This window comes from Mustela erminea, chromosome 4 (assembly GCF_009829155.1).
Source record: "Mustela erminea isolate mMusErm1 chromosome 4, mMusErm1.Pri, whole genome shotgun sequence".
NCBI lineage: Eukaryota > Metazoa > Chordata > Mammalia > Carnivora > Mustelidae > Mustela > Mustela erminea.
In genome coordinates, this window is record NC_045617.1 from 120,699,931 (window position 1) to 120,724,000 (window position 24,070).

The 24,070-nt window shown below is 36.4% G+C and overlaps 1 protein-coding gene across 10 annotated transcripts in view; it reads left to right on the forward strand.

The window, feature by feature from the left end:
- The window catches only part of TSBP1 (testis expressed basic protein 1), a 264,417-nt gene that overhangs the window by 195,677 nt on the left and 44,670 nt on the right, over positions 1-24,070 (forward strand). For all 10 annotated transcript variants that reach the window (XM_032340735.1, XM_032340740.1, XM_032340741.1 and 7 more), the window contains one exon: positions 4,926-4,946. In XM_032340735.1, coding sequence (XP_032196626.1) covers positions 4,926-4,946 — 21 coding nt within the window. The remainder of the gene's footprint in view (positions 1-4,925; positions 4,947-24,070) is intronic.

Sequence of the window (24,070 nt, forward strand, 5' to 3'; positions counted from 1 at the left end):
TGTTGTTTTATCCAATCTGCAACCCTGTGCCATTTTATGGGCACATTTAGGCCATTCACATTGAGCGTGATTATTGATAGCTACGTTTTTAGTGACATCGAGTTACCTTTGAAGTCTTTCTTTCTGTAGACTGTCTCTATATTTCTGTTCAATGCTATTCTTAGGATTTTTCCTCTTTTATAGAACCCCCCTTAATATTTCCTGCAGTGTCGTCTTGGTGGTTGTATAGTCTTTTAAGTCTTGCCGGTCTTGGAAACTCTTTATCTCTCCATCCATTTTGAATGTCAGTCTTGCTGGATAAAGTATTCTTGGCTGCATGTTCTTCTCATTTAGTGCCCTGAATATATCTTGCTAGCCTTTTCTAGCTTTCCAGGTCTCTGTGGACAGATCTGATGTTATTCTGATGGGCTTCCCTCTGTAAGTAAGGAGCCTCTTTGCCCTGGCGGCTTTCAAGAGATTATACCTACAATTATAATTCCTCAATTTGACTATCAGGTGTCGTGATTTTTTTTTTTTTTGGAATGTATAATATTGGGTGGAGACTGTTCAGCCTCTAGTACATGAACGCTGGTTCCATTCGCGAGATTGGGAAAATTTTCATGAAGGACTTGTTCCACTCTATCTTCTAGACTTCTTTTTTTCTCCTCCTCTTCAGGGATTCCAATAATTCTGATGTTGGAACGCTTCATGGCATCATTTATTTCCCTGATTCTGTTTTCGTGGTTTCTAAGCTGTTTGTTCCAGGCTTCCTCCTGATCCTTTCTCTCTGTTTGTCCTCCAGATCACTAATTCTATCTTCTCTGTCAGTTACCCTAGTTTTTAGAGAATTTAGATTAGATTGGAACTCATTGAGAGCATTGTGAAGCTCATCCCTGGTAGCTTTCAGCTCTTCCCTAACATTGAAAACATGATCTCTGGTCGTTTTCAGTTCAGCCCTAATCACTTCCATTTGGTCACCCTTGGTTTACTTCAATCTAGTGATTGCTTGGATAATTGTTAGCCTGAATTCTCTTTCCGACATATTGTCTATGTTGATAGCCATTAGCTCTGTTGCAGAAGGCCCATCACCTGTATTTTTCTTCTGTTGGGCATTCCTCCTCCTAGTCATTTTGGTGAGAGTAGGCTGAATGGGTGTAGCTGGATGTATCAACCGTGGTGCAGTCAAGGTGCACCCTGGAACACTTCTGAGCAATCAGCGTTCCCCATCCAAATGAGAGAAAAAAGAAAAGGAAAAGAAAAAAAAGAGAGAGAGAGACAGGAACAAAAGGTGAGATAAAAGAGAAGCTTCAGCCCCAAATGGGCCCAAGATTTATGAAGTATACAAACAAAAACAGACAAACAAAAAGACTGATAAATGTATATGACAAGAGAAAAAAATATATATATATTTGCATAATATATATGCAATAAAGGAAGAACCTCGTCAAAAAGTACCCCAAGTGTAAGATTTATATACTATCAGGACAAACACAAAAACACAGAAACACTGGTGGAAGAAAAAGATGGGAGAGTGGTTGTAAATTCTCAGTGTGGGCGAGGAAGGTTGTTTTGATTCTTCCTGGATGTATCTTGATATCTTTGTTAAAGGACTTAACTTTCCTAACATAAAGGGGGATTAATAATTGGTTTACCTATAGGGTAGCATTGATTGGAGAAAGGGGACTACCTTGAGGTTTAACTCCATATGAATATTAGAAAATAAAAATTTAAAAAAGGAATAAACTAGACTAAACTAAACTAAAATAAAAAAAAAGAAATTTAAAAAATAGAAATGCAAAAGAAAACACAGGTATATCATCAAAAAGTTCAGGTTAGAAGGTTATTATGGAATTTGATGTACTGGACATCTCACTTGATGGTAAATAGATTAAAAGATTATCTATATAATAAATAAATTATCTATATTAAAAAAATGAGCCAGAATAGTGGGAACGAATTAAGAATAAAAATTGTCCTATGAAGTAGTAGTGGTTATTCTCTTGTCCTCTTCTTTTTTTTTTTTTTTCCCCTTTCCTGGTTGGTTTTCTGGGGGAGGGGCCTGTCACGTGGGTTTTCAGTCAATGATGTTCTCTGAGTTAAGTCCTCCCGCCCCCCTCAAGGGGGTGGGCTCTGAGAAAACTTTTTTTTTCAGGCTTTTGTTCTCTGGAGGTTTTTATATTTGTTCACTTTTGTTTTTCTCTTTTGCCTTGACCGCTTTTGATGGTTTTTGTAGGTTTAGAGGAAAGCAAACTGCACCCTGACCTCCCTCTCAGAGAGAAGCCTCAGTCTGGCTGCAGGGCCCAAATAAATCCCCCCTTGACCACAGCAGCTGCAGCCTTCTGGGCAGCTCCAGACCGCCAGAGAGGTTCCAAGCAGAGATTGCACACTGAGATTTTCCCACTGGCCCGGGCTGGGAGTGCCTGGTCTTTCTGCATCTGAGAGCACCAGGCTAGCCCCTGCGGGCACCTCTCTCAGGGGAGGGCGCGGGGCGCGACTTGGACTCTGATGGCACGGCAGGTCACTCAAGTGGGGACTGCAAAAAGTCTGCGATTCTGTTGGCTGGCGAGGCTCCCAACCCCTCACAGGAACCGGGCCCCAGGAGCTCTCAGGCAAGCTGGTGGTTCAGGGACCAAGACCTGGTGCTGCACTCTCTCTGGCTCTGGGCCAGGGCTGGCTGTCCTGGGTCTGGGGACTTAAGCCCCTGTCCCTAGAACCCCAATTCCCACAATTTCCCCCCAGTGATCCTTTGCTCTTTTTGAGTGCTTTCTACCAGACTCCAGAGTTAATGCTGATCCCCAGATGCAGGGCATTCTTGTATTGGGATATTACTTTCCAATGGGTTGTCTCTGGTGGCTCCCTCCCCCTTTTGTTTATCTTCCAATATCAGTCCGACTTTCCCACTCCGCTTTACCTGCCCACTGGCATCTTCTGCTCCAGTAGAGATCCAGACGTGTATAATTCTGATCTCAGGCTGATTTCGTGGGTGATCGGAGTTCTTTGAAAGGTAATCAGCTCACTTTAAGGTAAAAATTGAAAGGGCACCTCCTCCTACTTCCCCACCATCTTGTCTCTTCCCTAATTGGACATTTTTAAGTGTTAAGCAAGTCAGATAAATCTATCTTTTAAAATCATAAGAATTTTATGAGACACACACTATCTGGCAGAATTTACAGGTGAGGAAACAGGCTTACTAAAATCAAAGAAAATGCTTAAAATCCTACACCTGGGAAGAAAATTCAGAATTAGACCCAACACTGAATAATTATACTTAAATATTCATCACTTTAAATTACTTAGGGTGTTTCAAAAATGTTTGTCTTTAATTTATTTAAATTGTTCATATGTTTCATTATATATTAGCCTTTCCTAAGTTGCCTACTCACATACTCATCATTCTTTCTCTTTCTCTAATGGTTTCTTATCTGTTTCATGTTCCTTTATAGCCATTCCTTCTGTGTTAGCTCAGGCTGCTGTAATGGACTACCATACTGGGTGGCTTAAACACCAAACATTTCTCATGGATTTGCAGGCTAGAAGTCTGAGATAAGGGTGCCAGCTGGGTCAGGTTCTTGGTAAGGTCCCTGTTCTTGATGCAGAGACAGCCACTCTTTTGCTGTCTTCTTCCATTCTTTGGGGTTTCTCTTTAAAGAGCCCTAATCTCATCATGAGAACTCCACCTTTGCAACTGTCCTTAAACCTAATTACCTCTGAACCTCCTAAAACATCACATTGTAGGCTTAATCTTCTACATATGAATTGGGGGTGAGAAGCACAGACATTCAGCCCATTTACACCTTCAATATTCTAATATCAATTCCTTGTGACTTTTGAACTCTGAAACTATTCTTCTCCAAATCTTTGAAGTATGATGTTCTATGATGTTCTTGTTGAAAAATATCCAATTTGTATATGCTCAACTATGATAGTTTTTTACATTATGGTTTGTATCTTGGGGGTTCAAAGAAATCCTTGTCTACATGCCAGGTTGTGAAGATGATCTGTCATTTTATTCCACCCTGGTATTTTAACTTTCACATTTAAGTTTTTAATTCAACTGCCCATGTTCTATCCCAGACTGACTCCACAAAGACAAATATTCCTATTACAGTAGTCTATTTTCTAAAAAGAGAGAGTACAACTTCCTAAAGGGTGCTAACACATTAGAAAGACTTAGAGAAAACAAATAGCAACAACAACAACAACAACAAAAACAATGTTGTTTGTTGCACTTTTTGTCCTTAATATCCTGTAGTACCTCTAGTGAATTCTTCCATCATGACTGCATTTACTGAGTAACACAAAGAATTCCTCCACTAGACTTACTTAGTCTTTAAGGTGGAGACATCTAGTATGATGTCTAAAATATGATAGACACTTATTGAACATTAGTTTTATAATCAGGAAAAAGAAAATATTCTCTCAATTCTAAAAGGTATAAGGTTAATAATCTTCTCTGCCTCAGAAAATACTGAAGACAATTAATGAAAAATTTAAAAAAAAAAGAGGAAGATCATGTATTAAAAAGTCAGGGAATTAGTGTTTAAAAAGATTTTGTTATCTCAGATTATAACGCCAAAGCAGCCAACTTTAAAGCTGGAACTTTAAAGAACCAGGACAATACTCATACGTAAAAGACCATAAAAGTAGAGCCTCTTTGGTTTTGGTGGTTAGCTATAAATGCAGAGCCCACCATTTAAGTGATGTCTGATCTTAGGTAGATGCCTAAGAGTAGTCTCTCTCTCCCCAGATTTTTTACTGGTTAAATGAAGAGAGTAATAGTAGCCACCTTATGGGACTTCTGTGGCAATTAAAATAGTTAAACACTTGGATCCATGCCTGGGCACATGTTATTCAATCAGTTATTATTAGTTATTGTAAGTTTTTGGTATTCAAGAAAAAGTTACATTGAATAATTTTTTTATTCATTCATTTCTCTTTTATTACAGGTAGAGTTGGGAGAACCAGTGGTAAGTTCCCTTTCCATGTCTCTACTCCAGGGTCATTTCACTTTTTAGCTGTTGTGTGCTTTTGCTGAGTCTACTTGCATCTATGTCCAGTGTTGTTAAAATTAATTTTATTAAACCTCCTTTTACCTTTTCCCTCTCATACTCAAAGCGTGCTAATTAGTAAGAAATTTTAATTTTAAAACTGTAAGCAAACTGCAAAACAATGTGTGATTCCTTAATAGTCTTTAATAAATGCTAAGGAACCCTTAGTATTCTAAGGAAATTGGAGATTAAAATAACTTAAAGAAGCATAATAGTTTAATCTACAAATTAAATTATACTCTCTTATGTCTGTTTATAGTTTAGGAACTGCTGAGAGATTTACTCTTAAGCTATTTCTATGTTTCAACACAAATGATTTCTGGAGAAATAAGTGCATGAAGATTTTTTGATTTCTCTGGCAATTTTATTTCTCTGGCAAATTTGAAAATAGCATGTTAGTATTTCTTATTGTGTATTAACTTCCCATTAGTGAGGATTTTTAGACATTACTGACAGTTTGCTGAAAAAAAATTATAAAATAGCTAAGAGGATGTACTCATCAAAATAAGCAAGAACAACTTTCCAAAAATAAATAAATAAATAAAGTAGACTGGAGTCTATATAGAAAAGAGCCAACATTTGAGGAAAAAGAGAAAGAACATTTGAGAAGCCAGAAATAAAAAATGAATATGAGTTGGTCAAAGATAAAAATAGGTGATTAGGGAAAGTAACAGGTTCCCTTTCAATAAAGAGTCTTAGTCATAAACTTCTCACATAGCAGGGATATCACAGAGAGGCCACTACAGCAGGTAGGTGATGAAATGAGAATATCACCATAGTTTTCTCCAATCTTGACACCAGTTATGGCACACAGCTCATAAAGAACTTTTTGGCCAGGACTTAGAGCTATAAAATAACCATGGCAGAAGTGTTTGTACTGTTTGTGTATCATTTCATAAGATTCCTGTTGGAAGATTAAAAAGATGAAAATGTGTTGCTCAATAATAAATTAACAAATAATTGTTTAAATTGTTTAAACAAATAAGTTGTTTAAAGAGTAGAAAATAAAAGTAGATGGGGTAAGAAAATAGAAATAACAAAGTTAAACAAATTCAAACTGACTTTAATCATCTTACCGTGAGTAAAAAATCAAATAGGAGTACTACCCCCAGCCTTATAAATACAAGCCAAGTGGGTGGTACTATAAAAGAAAACAATTAAAATTTTAGCAAAAGATCACCTGAACTCAGATTTTGTGATAAATAAGGGAGACACAGTTAAAAGTTATCAGATATGTGAACTTTGGGAAAGCCGACTTCAAAATCACACAGCATCAGCATCATTAACAATGTTAACAGCTCTGAAGTGATACACCTTTAAATATGGTTTCCCCTTCTCCACATTAAAAAAATATATAATATAAATAAATAAATATACCTTAAAAGAATACAAAATGTCTAAACAACTGTTGGTCAGAAACCTATCAGATTTGGTAGATAATGAGCAGGATATATATCCAGGAAGTCAGTCAATATCTAACTCCTATCTAAACTCAGAAAGAAAAAATATTCAGAAAGATTTTATAAATAAAAAGAATAAATGAAACAAGATGGGATTGGGAGGGAGACAAACCATAAGTGACTCTTAATCTCACAAAACAAACTGAGGGTTGCTGGGGGGAGGGGGTTTGGGAGAAGGGGGTGGGATTATGGACATTGGTGAGGGTATGTGCTTTGGTGAGTGCTGTGAAGTGTGTAAACCTGGTGATTCACAGACCTGTACCCCTGGGGATAAAAATATATGTTTATAAAAAATAAAAAATTATTAAAAAAAAAAAAATCTCCAAAATCTTCAGAATTTAATCTTCCTCTGATCCTCAATATGGAGCTGGAGTGAATGGGACAGGAAAGTGTGTGAGGCCTAATTAAGAAGGATGTAATAGAATATGATGTAAGTCTTAGTTTTATAAAAATTATATAAAAACACAATTAGAGGTTTATTTTTAAAAATTTCCCTCAATTTTATTGATAATTGGCAAATATAATTGTATATACTTAAAATGTATAACATGATGATTTGATATACATATACATTGTGAATGATTACCAAGACTGTAAATGATTACCAAGATCAAGATAATTAACCTTTCCACACTTAACCTCACACTTAACTCTTTTTGTGTGTGATAAGAATGTTTAAAATCTTATTTCACTCCACATAATCTCCTCCAGTCCCATCCATGTTGACAAAAAAGTTGGGTATTCATCCTTTCTGATGAATACATAATATTCCATTGTATATATGGCCCATATATTTTTTATTCATTTATCTGTTGAAGAGTGTCTTGGCTCATTCCACATTTTGGCAATTGTGGCCATTCCTGCTATAAACATTGGGGTACAGATGGCTCTTCTTTTCACTATATCTGTATCTTTGGGGTAAATACACAGTAGTGCAATTGCAGGGTCATAGGCAAGCTCTATTTTTAATTTCTTAAGGAATCTCCACATTGTTTTCCAAAGTGGCTGTGCCAACTTGCATTCCCACCAACAGTGTCAGAGGTTTCCCCTTCCTCCACATCCTCTCCAACACTTGTTGTTTCCTATCCTGTTAATTTTGGCCATTCTAACTGGTGTAAGGTGGTATCTCAATGTGGTTTTGATTTGAATTTCCCTGGTGGCTAGTGATGATGAACATTTTTTCATGTGTCTGTTGGCATTGGTATGTCTTTGGAGAAGTGTCTGTTCATGTCTTCTGCCCATTTTTTGACATGATTATCTATTTTTGGGAGGTTGAGTTGGAGTTCTTTATAGATCTTGGATATCATTTGAGTGAAATAAGTCAAGTAGAGAGTCAATCATATGGTTTCACTTGTGGAGCATAAGAAATAGAATGGAAGACATTAGGAGAAGGAAAGGGAAAGTGAATTGGGGGAAAACAGAGAGGGACATGAAGCATGAGAGACTGTGGACCCTGAGAAACAAACTGAGGGTTTTGGAGAGAAAGGGGGTGGGGGGATGGGTGAGCCTGGTGGTGGTTTTTAAGGAGAACACATGTTGCATGGAGCTGTGGGTGTGGTGCATAAACAATGACTCTTGGAACACTGAAAAAATAAAATAAAACAACAAAATAAAGGATGTTTAAAATCTAATCTTACCAACTTTCAAAGTATTCAATATCAAAATCATATCATTAACTGTAGTCATCATCATGTGGTACATTATATTCTCAGAACTTATTTTTCTTATAACTGAAAGCTTGTACACTTTGACCTACATCTCTCCATTTTTCCCTCTCCCCAGTCCCAGCACCATGATTCTATTCATTATTTCTAAAAATATACTCTTTTTTATTTCTTTTAGATTTCACATGTAAGTGATAGCATGTAGAATTTGTCTCGTTCGGTCTGGCTGATTTCACTTAGCATAATGCCCATGTTGTCAAAAATAGCAGGATTTCCTTTCTTTTTATGGCTGATTAACATTCCATTGTATACATATACATTTTATTTACCATTCATCTGTCAAAGTACATTTAAGTTGTTCTGTATCTTGGCTATTATGAATAATTCTACATTGGACATTGGAATGCAGACATGTCTTTAAGATTCTGGTTTCATCTTTTTCACATATATATCCAGAAGTGGGGCAGTGGGAGTTGCTGAATCACATGGTAGTTCTAGTTTCAATTTTTGAGGAAGTACCACACTGTTTTCCATAATGATGGTGCCAATTTACATTCTTAACAGTGTATGAGTTTCCTTTTCTCTACATGGAAGCTTACAGGAAGAACATATGGAATTAGATGAACAGCTTTTAAGTAAACCAGACCTCAAAGAAAAACATATGGGCTTCACCATGATGTCAGAGAAGCAGAATATAAGCAATGCTTATTTAGTATACAAGGGGCAGAATTAAGGTAAGATATACAGAAGGAGACCAAGAGTAGGGGGAAAAATATAGATAAACTAAATATTCTAGGAAGTAGTGAATATCACATCCAGACCTGAAAACGAAATAAGGGCAGTGACTGTGGAGGTGAGAGGGACCTATTTTCAAAAGATTTACTGTCTAGCTTAACTTGAAGGATTGTTGAAACTGGAGGACATAAGTAGAAAAACATGTCTATATAAACTGACTGGTATTCTGGCTTTTAATACAGAATGAAGGAGCTCTGATCTGTTCGTAAAAAGATTGAGTCAGTAATTTTACCAAGAATCCTAAAATTTGATATCTAGAATTTCATTGTCATGGTTAAAATTCCTTAACCTAGCAATACAACCATCTACCCATTTTCTGGTATATCTATTAACTTCATGGTCCTCTCACATCATTCCCTGACTGGTAAAAGATCCATTGTTTCCCTTTCCCTTGAAAGTTCAGTGAACATACTAAATCAGATGCAGGTGGATGACTCAGGCAATACTCCCAATTCTCAAGACAGACATCCACATTACAAAGGAATATTAATCTCCACTTTGGACACACTTTCATATGGCTACTTTTGGATATTCTCAATGTCCCTAAGTATCACACTTCTGAGACACTAACCTTCTAGGTTTATCATTGAAGCACCAGTTATGACTTTGCTAATGTATTCAGTTTCATGACCACTCTAATTACTCCACTGTTGTTTAACATTCTTGGGGCTTCAGTTCCTTTCTCTCCCAATTAAGTTACATGATTAGTCCCTTTACAACTTATAGGAGAAAATCTTCAATACCCCTGGCCCATTGTTCTTACATCATAAGAGATTGACAAAATTACCTCATGGACCAATGCAAACATCTCCTCTGCACATTTACAAATGAATTGCAGTGTTCTGCTAGAAAATATCCTATAACCATACCCAGCAATAACACAATTTAATTCATGCATAAACTCTAACCTCAGATGAATACTAGAAGTTGTATCACAATTATTCTATATTTCCTTAATCAACTTGCTCTCCCATTATCTATAGAAGATTTCAAAAACAAAGTCATGCTAAAAAACAAACAAACAAACAAACAAACAAACAAAAAACCTTATACCAATGCCATACTCTTGGTAATTCTGGGCCTCATACTGCAGAAAAATTTTAAAACATCAGATATTATCCCTAAGTTTCTACCACCAAATAATCTGCAAGCAAAATACATTTATTTCTCTCTTCCAATTACAAGGATAGAAATAGTCTACCTCTCAAAAATCAACTCCTTCACTGGGTTCTTTTTTTTAATTAATTAATTTATTTTTTTCAGCTTAACTGTATTCATTGTTTGTGCACCACACCCAGTGCTCCATGCAATCCATGTCCTCTCTGATACCCACCACCTGGTTCCCCCAGCCTCCCAACCCTCGCCCCTTCAAAACCCTCAGATTGTTTTTCAGAGTCCATAGTCTCTCATGGTTCACCTCCGCTTCCAATTTCCCTCAACTCATGATTCTTTATATGGAAAACCCAAAAGACTCCACCCCTAAACTACTAGAGCTCATACAACAATTCAGCAACGTGGCAGGATACAAAGTCAATGTACAGAAATCAGTGGCTTTCTTATACACTAACAATGAAAATACAGACAGGGAAATTAGAGAATCAATTCCATTTACTATAACACCAAGAACCATAAGATACCTGGGAATAAACCTAACCAAAGAGGTAAAGGATCTGTACTTGAGGAACTACAGAACACTCATGAAAGAAATTGAAGAAGACACAAAAAGATGGAAGACCATTCCATGCTCTTGGATCGGAAGAATAAACATTGTTAAAATGTCTATATTTCCTAGAGCAATCTATACTTTTGATGCCATTCCTATCAAAATTCCACTGGTATTCTTCAAAGAGCTGGAGCAAATAATCCAAAAATTTGTATGGAATCAGAAGAGACACTGAATCGCTAAAGAAATGTCAAAAAACAAAAATAAAACTGGGGGCATCATGTTACCTGATTCCAAGCTTTACTACAAAGCTGTGATCACCAAGACAGCATGGTACTAGCATAAAAACAGACACATAGACTAGTGGAACAGAGTAGAGAGCCCAGATATGGATCCTCATCTCTATGGTCAAATAATCTTCAACAAAGCAGGAAAAAATATACTGTGGAGAAAAGACAGTCTCTTCCATAAATGGTGCTAGGATAATTGGACAGCTATATGTAGAAGAATGAAACTCGACCATTCTCTTACACTGTACAGAAAGATAAACTTGAAATGGACAAAAGACCTCAGTGTGAAACAGGAATCCATCAGAACTCTAGAGGAGAATATAGGCAGTAACCTCTTTGATATCAGCCACAGCAACTTCTTTCAAGATATATCTCCAAAGGCAAAGGAAACAAAAAGTGAAGATGAACTTTTGGGACTTCATCAAGATCAAAAGCTTTTGCACAGCAAAGGAAACCATCAACAAAACAAAGAGGCAACCCATGGAATGGGAGAATATATTTGCAAATGACAGTACAGACAAAAGGTTGATATCCAGGATCTATAAAGAACTCCTCAAGCTCAACACTCACAAAACAGGCAATCATATCAAAAAATGGGCAGAAGATATGAACAGACACTTCTCCAATGAAGACGTACAGATGGCTATCAGACATATGAAAAAATGTTCATCATCACTAGCCCTCAGGGAGATTCAAATTAAAACCACATTGAGATATCACCTTATACCAGTTAGAATGGCCAAAATTAGCAAGACAGGAAACAACATGTGTTGGAGGGGATGTGGAGAAAGGGGAACCCTCTTCCACTGTTGGTGGGAATGCAAGTTGGTGCAGCCACTTTGGAGAACAGTGTGGAGATTCCTCAAGAAATTAAAAATAGAGCTTCCCTAGGACCCTGCAATTGCACTCCTGGGTATTTACCCCAAAGATACAGATGTAGTGAAAAGAAGGGCCATATGTACCCCAATGTTTATAGTAGCAATGGCCACGGTCGCCAGACTGTGGAAAGAACCAAGATGCCCTTCAACGGACGAATGGATAAGGAAGATGTGGTCCATATACAGTATGGAGTATTATGCCTCCATCAGAAAGAATGAATACCCAACTTCACTGGGTTCTATATCCCACGCCATTTTGCCCACTTAGAGGACATGCTGACTTGAAATGTCACCTTTCTATATCTTCAAATTCTCCCTTCTGTTGGATTCAATCCATTCACATTTAAACATGTCAACATCATTATACAATTTTTTTACATTTTTCTATGACCTATCCACCTCCTCCAACCCAGTAACGCCCTTTCTCCTCTACATCATTGCTAAACTTCATCAATTGTCCTTACTCCTTACCTCTACTATTTCAACATTCACTTCTCTGCCTACCACCAAGTGACTTCCATCTCCACTTACCACACAAAGCCAATGTGATCCATCCTTAGTAAATCCATTTCATGTTTTTTATTCTTCATTTCCCCTCAAAATAATCTCATTTGGGATCCACTCCTTGTTTCTTAAAGCACTCTTTCCCCCCGACACCACATTGGACTCTCCTTTTTTTTCCCTCCCACCTCTCTTGTTCTGTATCAATCTCACTGTTACTCATATTCTCTTCCACTTTCTCAAGTGCTTGTGTTCCTCAGAACTCTCTCATAAGACTGTTTACTTCCCCAGTTGCCTGAGCAACCTCTTCCACACCTGTAACTCCAATGTTCACTGCAATTATCTATAGCTCCAGTGCATTTATAACTACAAGCCTCTAGTCCACATTGTTATCTTTCATTGAGCATCGATTTAGGACTCATTACATAACAGGCACAGTGATATTACCAAGTGAAACAAACATGATACCTGTCCTCATGGAACTTCTTACAATTTTATGGGGGTAGGGTGACAGTGACCAAAGAAAGAAAGCAATAAATATATAATCAGCATTATTATAACTTAAGTTATGTACTACAGCATGGTGCTAAGTCTGAGATTTATATGGGAGGCCAAAGTTTATCTTCTAAAACCTTACAAATATCAATTTAACTTTTTTTTCTTCTACAATGTTAACCTCTTCATAATGAGCAGTTTTGGAAGTTCCTAAGAGTATACCAGAACTAATTAACCAAAACAACATATACCACACAACAAATAAAATTATTTTTACAGTAAAATAGCAGAGGAATTTATACAGAGGAGGAGAGTCTGGGTTAAAGAAATAAAAGTAGAAAGTGATGAAAAAGATCTAAAGTTTAAATGTAATAATATTATACCATGAAATATTTCATTTTCTCTTTCATGACTCCACATGACTCCACAGAGTTCTTCCAAAATGAAAGAACATGAGACTTCCAAGATGCATCAAGTCTTAAAATGACCTTTTACTGATTGTGGTCTCATCTCTTCTGAAAATTCCTTGATTTCTCTTTATGGGAGCATTCTCTGCAAATTGCAAGAATAACAGTTTGTTCTGATTTACAAACTTCCATTAAATTCTTTGTTATAGTTTTCCATAAAGATAAAATTCATTTATTTATTTCCTTATTCATCTTTTTTAAAAGACCCACACTGCCCATCATTAGGTTCTTTTTACAAATCTGCAGAGGGTGTGAGCCACTTTTAATAACAACTGCCATTATTAGTTTCAACTGAGAAAAACCTCAACAATCATATTTCTCATTACTTCTCACTGTCATGATGACCAAATGATGCAAAATAATTATATATTTTTTTAAATTTTTTATTTTTTATAAACATATATTTTTATCCCCAGGGGTACAGGTCTGTGAATCACCAGGTTTTAAGATAAGTGTTATTCTACTTGTAATTTAAAATTTCTGCCAATACTAAAACAGAACCCAATATATTTATAGATAGGCAAAGATTTAGATCCAACAAGCAAGAGAGAAGTGAAATTAAATTATCTAACTTCTTGTAAGGGCCCCAAATAGTATACATTCACTGCAACAAGAAAATATATATTGAAATGGTCTCCTTGAAGACAACTCACTCTTCTCTAAATTAACAGAGCAAGTTTTTTCTATGAACCTAAGAGGAATACCAGCAAAATAAATAATTAGAATCAAAGCAACATATTAGGAAAGTGTTTAAGATGACAGGGCAATGCTATTGTAATTCAACAAAGCACTCTTTGGTTCTATACAAAATTTCCCATGTTGGGGAGAGGTTCCCACATCAAGCAGGTAAGTCTCTGAACACCAGTAGGATGTCCTACAATTCAACTCAATTCTGACACTATCTTCCCTGAGATAGTATCAGATAACACAAATAAAAGGTTAGTCCCACAAGACTGCCTCCACTCAAATGCCAGTCAAAAGTCCAGGTTGTTATCTGTACATCTTAAGAATGTCCTACAAATGGGAAGTTTCCACAAACCCTCCCTTAGATTCAACTAATTTGTTTGACAGGCTCAGATAACTCAGAAAACCTGTTTACTCACCAGATTACTACAAAGAATATTAGAGGATTAAAAGCAAAAAGCAGATAAAGAAGTAGGTTGAAGTTCCAAACAAAAGAGCATCTGTCCCCCTGGAGCTTGGAGCCCAGTATGAAGACATGTGGAAACATTCTGGTTTCCCAACCTGAAAAGCTCTCCAAATAAACTGTTTGAGCTTTTATGAATGCTTCATTATAAAGACATGATTGACTAAATCATTGGCCACTGGTGATAGATTCAACCTCAACCCCTCCACAGAAATCAAGGGGGGCACCGAAACTTCGTTTGAAAGTTTCTGTTCAAGGTTGGTTCCTCTGGCAACCAGCCGTTATCCTTTGGAGTTTTCCAAAAGTCAATTCATTAGCCTAAGCCCAGTTACATTGGAATGGGGATTACTGTGAATACCAAGACACCCATTTCATTATTATGGTTCTGAAGTGTTTTCAGGAACTGAGGACAAGAGAGATAATAAATTCATACTTATACATAAAATAATAAATAATAATATAACAGAATATGCTTTCATTGCTCTTAGAGCTCAAGAGGGCTTTTGGGAGCCAGGAGACTGATGAGCTAAGAGGTGGGGATGAAGAACAAATTTACATATATATTTTTTGAGACATAACTGACGTATAACATTTGATTAGTTTTAGATGTACAACATAGTGATCTGGTATGTGTATATTTTGTGAAATTATCACTGTAATAAGTCTTGTTAACATTTGTCACCATAGATAGTTACATTTTCTTTCTTGTGATCTGAAATTTTGCAATCTACTCTCTTAGCAACTTGCAAATATGTAATAGAGTATTAGAATTTTTTTAAAGATTTTTACGTTTTTATTTATTGAGAGAGAGTGAGCAAATGAGAGAGAGAACATGAGCACAGAGGGAGAGGAAAAAGCAGACACCCTGGTGAGCAGAGAGCCCACTGCGAGGCTTGATGTCAGGATCCTGAGATCATTACCTGAACTGACGGCAGATGCTTCCTGACTGAGCCATCCAAGCACCCCAGGATAGAGCATTATTAAGTTAAATATTAACTTAAGTTGCCATTTATACATTACATTCACATGAAATATTTATAACTGGAAGTTTGTACCTTTTGACTTCCTTCATCAATTTTATCCACCCCCCCATTCCCATCTCTGGCCACCATCAATCTGTTCTCTGTATGGATGAACCTGTTTTTTAGTAGTTGTTTGCTGTTTTTTTTTTTATTCCATATATAAGTGAATTCACACGATATTTGTCTTTCTTTGTCTGCCTTATTTCATTTAGCGTAATGCCCTCCAGGTCCATTCTTGTCATATATATGTTTTTTTAATGAATCTCAGCAGGATAGGTGCATACTCATTTTATTATTAACAAAGGTCAAAGAACATGTATAGTTAATTTACACTACAGAAATTTGAAAGAATAAATAATTGGTGAAATATTAAAGCTTAGTACTCATTTACAAATGAAATATAAATATCCAGATTTATTAGTTAACAAAATTGTATGAGAATTGATAAAAACGACAAATGTTAGTAAAGAAACAATGTGCATGGGTATTCCCTGGGGAAAGATAAGTGAGTCTAAATAAATAAATTATATGTTTGAGCTCATGATTTAAAAGTTTTTATTTCCCCCCCAAAATAAGGCAAAATAATTAGTTTGTAGTAATATATTTATAACTAAGTTGCATAATATTATTACTACCTAGGAAGAGTCCAGAGGCCTAAATGTGGTAAATAGTTTATTAATATACTAATGTAATATGTTAAAATAATTTCCAACAAATGTTCCCCTAATTAATATTTTTTCTAAACTAACCAATAAATTTTCTATTTAAGTTGTTGAATCTACAAAACTAAATAAAATTCTGTAATTGATTCTTTAAAAAATTTTTTTATTAACAAATAATGAATTATTAGGGGTACACGTCTGTGAGAAACCAGGTTTACACACTTCACAGCACTCACCATAGCACATACCCTCCCCAATGTCCATAACGCCACCACTCTCTCTCAACCCCCCTTCCCCTGGCAACCCTCCATTTGTTTTGTGAGATTAAAGTCTCTTATGTTTTGTCTCCCTCCTGATCCCATCCTGTTTCATTTATTTTTTTTCCTACCTCCAACCCGCCACCATGTTGCTTCTCGATTTCCTCATATCAGGGAGATCATATGATAGCTGTCTTTCTCTGATTGACTTATTTCGCTAAGCATAATACCCTCTAATTCCATCCACGTTGTCACAAATGGCAAGATTTCATTTCTTTTGATGGCTGTATAGTATTTCATTGTATAGGTATACCTCATCTTCTATATCCATTCATCTGTGATGGACATCTAGGTTCTTTCCATAGTTTGGCTATTGTGGACATAACTGCTCTAAACATTCAGGTGCACATGCCCCCTTTGGATCACTACATTTATATCTTTAGGGTAAATACCCAGTAGTGCGATTGCTGTGTCAAAGGGTAGCTCTATATTAAACTTTCTGAGGAACCTCCATACTGTTCTCCAGAGTGGCCGTACCAGCTTGCATTCCCACCAACAGTGTAGGAGGGTTCCCCTTTCTCGGCATCCTTGCCAGCAACTGTCATTTCCTGATGTGTTCATTTTAGCCATTCTGACTGGTGTGAGGTGGTATCTCATTGTGGTTTTGATTTGTATTTCCCTGATGCCGAGTGATGTGGAGCACGTTTTCATGTGTTTGTTGGCCATCTGGATGTCTTATTTGCAGAAATGTCTGTTCATCGGGATGCCTGGGTGGCTCAGTTGGTTAAGCAGCTGCCTTCGGCTCAGGTCATGATCCTAGCATCCTGGGATCGAGTCCCACATCAGGCTCCTTGTTCGGCAGGGAGCCTCCCTCTCCCTCTGCTTCTGCCTGCCATTCTGTCTGCCTGTGCTCGCTCTCTCTCCCTCTCTATCTCTCTCTCTGACAAATAAATAAATAAAATCTTTACCAAAAAAAAAAAAAAAAAGAAAGAAATGTCTGTTTATGTCTTCTTCCCATTTCTTGATTGGATTATTTGTTCTTTGGGTGTTGAGTTTGATAAGTTCTTTATAGATTTTGGATACTAGCCCTTTATCTTATATGTTGTTTGCAAATATCTTCAACAAACAACAATTTCAACAATTTGTTGCAAATATCAACAACAAACAGTTGTTGACTGTTTCCTTTGCTGTGCAAAATTTTTGATCTTGATGAAGTCCCAATAGTTCATTTTTGCCCTTGCTTCCCTTGCCTTTGGCGATGTTCCTAGGAAGAAGTTACTATGCCTGAGGTGGATGAGGTTGCTGCCTGCCTTCTCCTTAAGGATTTTGATGGATTCCTTTCTCACATTGAGGTCCTTCATCCACTTTGAGCCTATTTTCATGTATGGTGTAAGGAAATGTTCCAGTTTCATTCTTCTTCATGTGGCTGTCCAATTTTCCCAACACCATTTGTTGAACAGACTGTCTTTTTTCCATTGGACATTCTTTCCTGCTTTGTCAAAGATGCATTGACCATAGAGTTGAGGTCTATTTCTGGGCTCTTTATTCTGTTCCATTGATCTACGTGTCTGTTTCTGTGTGAGTATCAGACTGTCTTGATGATGACAGCTTTGTAATAGAGCTTAAAGTCTGGATTGTGATGCCACCAACTTTGCCTTTCTTTTTCAATATTCCTCTGGCTAATTAAGGTCTTTTCTGGTTCCATATAAATTTTAGGATTACTACTTCCATTTCTTTGAAAAAATGGATGGTATTGTAATAAGGATTGCATTAAATGTGTAGATTGTGTTAGGTAGCATAGACATTTTCACAGTATTTTTTCTTCCAATCCATGAGCATGGAACATTTTTTTCATTTCTTTGTGGCTTTCTCAAAATCTTTCATGAGTACTTTATAGTTTTCTGAGTACAGATGCTTTGTTTCTTTGGTTAAATTTATTCTTAGGTAGCTTATTGTTTTGTGTGCAATTATAAATGGGATTGACTCCTTCATTTCTCTTTCTTCTGTGTTGTTTGTGGTGTAAAGAAATGCAACTGATTTCTGTGCATTGATTTTATATCCTGACACTACTGAATTCCTCTACAGGTTCCAGCAAATTTGGAGGGGAGTCTTTTGGGCTTTCCACATATAGTATCATATTTTCTGCAAAGAGTGATACTTTGACTACTTCTTTGCTAATGTGGCTGCCTTGAATTTCTTCTTGTTGTCTGATTGTTGAGGCTAGGACTTCTAGTACTATGTTGAATAGCAGTGGTGATAATGGACATCCCTGCCGTGTTCCTGACCTTAGTGGAAAAGCACTCGGTTTTTCTCCCTTGAGAATGATATTTGCGGTGGGTTTTTTATAGATGGCTTTGATGATACTGAGGTATGTACCTTCTATCCCTACACTTTGCAGAGTTTTGATCAGAAAAAGGGAGCTGTACTTTGTCGAATGCTTTTTCAGCATCTATTGAGAGTATCGTATGGTTCTTGTTCTTTCTTTTATTAATGTATTGTATCACATTGATTGATTTATGGATATTGAACCAACCTTGCAACTCTGGAATAAATTCTACTCGGTTGTGGTGAATAATCCTTTTAATGTACTGTTGAATCCTACTGGATAGTATTTTGGTGATAATTTTCGCATCTATGCTCATCAAGGATATTGGTCTGTAATTCTCTTTTTTGATGGAATTCTTGTTTGGTTTTGGGATCAAGGTGATGCTGGCTTCATAAAATGAGTTTGCAAGTTTTCCTTCAATTTCTATTTTTTGGAACGGTTTCAGGAGAATAGAAATTAATTCTTCTTTAAATGTTTGGTAGAATTCCCCTGGGAAGATTTCTGGCCCTGGGATTTCGTTTGTTGGGAGTTTTTATTTTTTTTAATTTTATTTATTTATTTGAGAGAGAATGAGTGAGCATGAGAAAGAAGATCAGAGGGAGAAGCAGACTCCCCAACGAGCCAGGAGTCCAATGTGGGACTTGATCCTGGAAGTCTGGGATCATGACCTGAGCTGAAAGCAGTCGTTCAACCAACTGAGCCACCCAGGCACCCTGTTGGGGGATTTTGATGACTGCTTCAATCTCCTTACTGGTTATGGGTCTGTTCAGGTTTTCTGTTTCTTCCTGGTTCAGTTGTGGTAGCTTATACATCTTTAGGAATGCATCCATTTCTTCCAGATTGTCAAATTTGCTGGTGTATATTTGCTCATAATATGTTCTTATACTTGTTTGTATTTCTTTGGTGTTGGTTTTGATCTCTCCTTTTTTATTCATGATTTTATTTATTTGGGTCCTTTCTCTAAGTCTGGCCAGGGTTTTATCAATATTGTTAATTTTTTTAAAGAACCAGCTCCTAGCTTCATTGATTTGTTCTATTGTTATTGGTTTTTTTTTTTTTTTTGGTTTCTATTTTATTGATTTCCTTTTTTTAAAAAAAGATTTTATTTATTTATTTGACAGACAGAGGTCACAAGCAGACAGAGAAGCAGGCAGGGTGAGGGGAGGAAGCAGAGAGCCCAATGCAGGGCTCGATCCCAGGACCCTGGGATCATGATCTGAGCTGAAGGCAGAGGCTTTAATTCACTGAGCCACCCAGGCACCCCTATTTTATTGATTTCTTCTCTGATCTTTATGATTTCTCTTCTCCTGCTGGATTTAGGCTTTGTTGTTCTTTTTCCAGCTCCTTTAAGTGTAGGGTTAAGTTGTATATTTGAGACCTTTCTTGTTTCTTGAGAAAGGCTTATATTGCTATATATTTTCCTCTCAGGAGTGCCTTTGCTCTGTCCCACAGATTTTGAACCGCTGTGTTTCCATCTTCATTTGTTGCCATGAATTTTTTCAATTATTATTTAATTTCCTGGTTGACCCATTCATTCATTAGTAGGATGCTCTTTAGACTCCATGTATTTGGGTTCTTTCCACATTTATTCTTGTGCTTGAGTTCTAGTTTCAGAGCATTGTCGTCTGAAAATAGGCATGGGATGATGCTAATCTTTTGATATGAATTGAGACCTGATTTACGACCCAGAATGTGATCTAATCTGGTGAATGTTCCATGTGCACTAGAAAGAATGTGTTTTCTGTTGCTTTGGGATGGAATCTTCTGAATATATATGTGATGTCCAGTTGGTCCAGTGTGTCATTTAAGGCCTTTATTTCCTTGTTGATCTTTTGCTTGGATGATCTGTCCATTTCAGTAAGGGGAGTGTTAAAGTCCCCTACTATTATTTTATTATTGTCAATGTGTTTCTTTGATTTTGTTATTAATTGGTTTATATAGTTGGCTGCTCCCATGTTAGGGGCAGAGATATTGAAAATTGTTAGATATTCTTGCTGGACAGACCCTTTGAGTATGATATAGTGTCCTTCCTCATCTCTTATTATAGTCTTTGGCTCAAATTCTAATTGATCTGATATAAGGATTGTCTCCCCAGCCTTCTTCTGATGTCCATTAGCATGGTAAATTGTTTTCCACCCCCTCACTTTAAATCTGGAGGTGTCTTTAGGTCTAAAATGAGTTTCTTGTTGACAGCATATTGATTTTTTTTTTTAAATCCATTCTGATACCCTGTGTCTTTTGACTGGTGCATTGAGCCATTTACATTCAGGGTAACTATTGAGAGATATAAATTTAGTGCCATTGTATTGCATGTAAGGTGACTATTACTGTATATTGTCTCTGTTCCTTTCTGATCTACTACTTTTAGGCTCTCTCTTTGCTTTTAGAGGACCCCTTTAATATTTCCTGTAGAGCTCATTTGGTGTTTGCAAATTCTTTCAGTTTTTGTTTGTCCTGGAAGGTTTTTATCTCTCCTTCTATTTTCAATGATAGCCTAGCTGGATATAGTATTCTTAGCTGTTTTTCTCATTTAGTGCTCTGAATATATCATGCCAGTTCTTTCTGGCCTGCCAAGTCTCTATGGAGAAGTCTGTTGCCAATCTAATATTTTTACCATTGTATGTACAGACTTCTTGTCCTGGGCTGCTTTCAGGATTTTCTCTTTGTCTCTAAGGCTAATTTTACTATTAGATGACGGGGTGTGGACCTATTCTTATTGATTTTGAGGGGGGTACTCTGCACCCCCTGGATTTTGATGCTTGTTCCCTTTGCCATATTAAGGAAATTCTCTATAGTAATTATCTCCAATATACCTTCTGCTCCCTGCTCTCTTTTCTTCTTCTTCTGGAATCCCATTTATTCTAATGTTGTTTGTCTTAAGGTATCACTTATCTCTTGAATTCTCCCTTCATGGGCCAGCAGTTGTTTGTCTCTCTTTTGCTCAGCTTCTCTATTCTCCATAATTTCATCTTCTATATCACTTATTCTATATTCTGCCTCATTTATTCTAGCAGTAAAAGCCTCCATTTTTATTGCACCTCATTTTTTAAAATTTATTTATTTTCAGCATAACAGTATTCATTGTTTTTGCACCACACCCAGTGCTCCATGCAATCCGTGCCCTCTCTAATTCCCACCACCTGGTTCCCCCAACATCCCACCCCCTGCCACTTCAAACCCTGCAGATTGTTTTACAGAGTACATAGTCTCTCATAGTTCACCCCCCTTTCAATTTCCCCCAACTCCCTTCTCCTCTCTAACTCCCTTTGTCCTCCATGCTATTTGTTATGCTCCACAAATAAGTAAAACCATGTGATAATCGACTCTCTCTGCTTGACTTATTTCACTCAGCATAATCTCTTCCAGTCCTGTCCATGTTGCTACAAAAGTTGAGTATTCATCCTTTCTGATGGAGGCATAATACTCCATACTGTATATGGACCACATCTTCTTTATCCATTCGTCCGTTGAAGGGCATCTTGGTTCTTTCCACAGTTTGGCGACCATGGCCATTGCTGCTATAAACATTGGGGTACATATGGCCCTTCTTTTCACTACATCTGTATCTTTGGGGTAAATACCCAGGAGTGCAATTGCAGGGTCCTAGGGAAGCTCTATTTTTAATTTCTTGAGGAATCTCCACACTGTTCTCCAAAGTGGCTGCACCAACTTGCATTCCCACCAACAGTGGAAGAGGGTTCCCCTTTCTCCACATCCCCTCCAACACATGTTGTTTCCTGTCTTGCTAATTTTGGCCATTCTAACTGGTATAAGGTGATATCTCAATGTGGTTTTAATTTGAATCTCCCTGAGGGCTAGTGATGATGAACATTTTTTCATATGTCTGATAGCCATCTGTACGTCTTCATTGGAGAAGTGTCTGTTCATATCTTCTGCCCATTTTTTGATATGATTGCCTGTTTTGTGTGTGTTGAGTTTGAGGAGTTCTATATAGATCCTGGATATTAACCTTTTGTCTGTACTGTCATTTGCAAATATATTCTCCCATTCCATGGGTTGCCTCTTTGTTTTCTTGACTGTTTCCTTTGCTGTGCAGAGGCTTTTGATTTTGATGAAGTCCCAGAATTTTATTTTGGCTTTTGTTTCCTTTGCCTTTGGAGACATATCTTGAAAGAAGTTGCTGTGGCTGATATCGAAGAGGTTACTGCCTATGTTCTCCTCTAGGGTTTTGATGGATTCCTGTCTCATGTTGAGGTCTTTTATCTATTTTAAGTTTATCTTTGTGTATGGTGTAAGAGAATGGCTGAGTTTCATTCTACATATAGCTTTCCAGTTTTCCCAGCACCATTTATTGAAGAGACTGTCTTTTTAAATAGCTTTTTTTAATTTCAACTTGGTTAGATGTTAGTTCTTTTATTTTCCCAGATAGCACCTTGAGAATTGTCATTCTGAACTCCAGATCTGACATATTACTAATGTCCATATTGATTACTTCCCTGGCCTTTGGTACTACCTCTTGTTATTTTTTCTGTGGTAAGTTTTTCCACTTTGTCATTTTATCCAGATAAGAATATATGAAGGAGTGAATAAAATACTAAAAGTGTGGTAAAGACCCCAGTAAAATGTGCTTTAATCAAATCAGAGGAGACTCCAAATCGTGACGGGGGGGGGGAGAAAGAAGGTAAAAAGAAATTCATTTCTGAATTTTTTTAAATTAAAAAAAATAAAGAAAAAATAAAAATAAATATAAATATAAATATATAAATATATAATATATAATACAAATATATAAATATATAAATATAATTATATAAATAAAATAATAAATAAAATATAAATATAAAAATATAAATATATAAAATATAAATATAAATATAAATAAAAATATAAAAATAATATATATATACACACATATGTGTATGATAATGATAATGTGTATGATAATGATAATGATTCTTATATGTGTATTATATGTGTATATAAGAATTATGTGTATGATAATGATATGTGTATGATAATTATAATGATTCTTATAATGATACACACATATGTGTGTATATATATATTCTTTTTTATATTTTTTCTTCTTTTAATTTTTTTCTGAATATATATATATGTATATATATATATATTGGGCTGGTGAATAGAACAGGTTCACTCACTTAGTTTTGGGAGTATTTAGGCCACCCCAAATTTTAAAGAAATGAAAAACATATTTAAGGGTAAACATGATGAAGGGATGGAATATGACTATAAAGTTGAAAATTTTTTCTAAAAAAGAGTTGATGATATTTGTTGGTTGGGAGAATAAAGAAAAAGAAAGTGGAGAGAATTTGCTCAGGCTGGAAACTAGAACAAATCCCTGTGCTAGATTTAGGGTATATTTTGATCTAGTAGAAGAATTTGTATCCTAAATTTTTTTAGAAGAAAAAACCCTCTGTGTACACAAGAAATA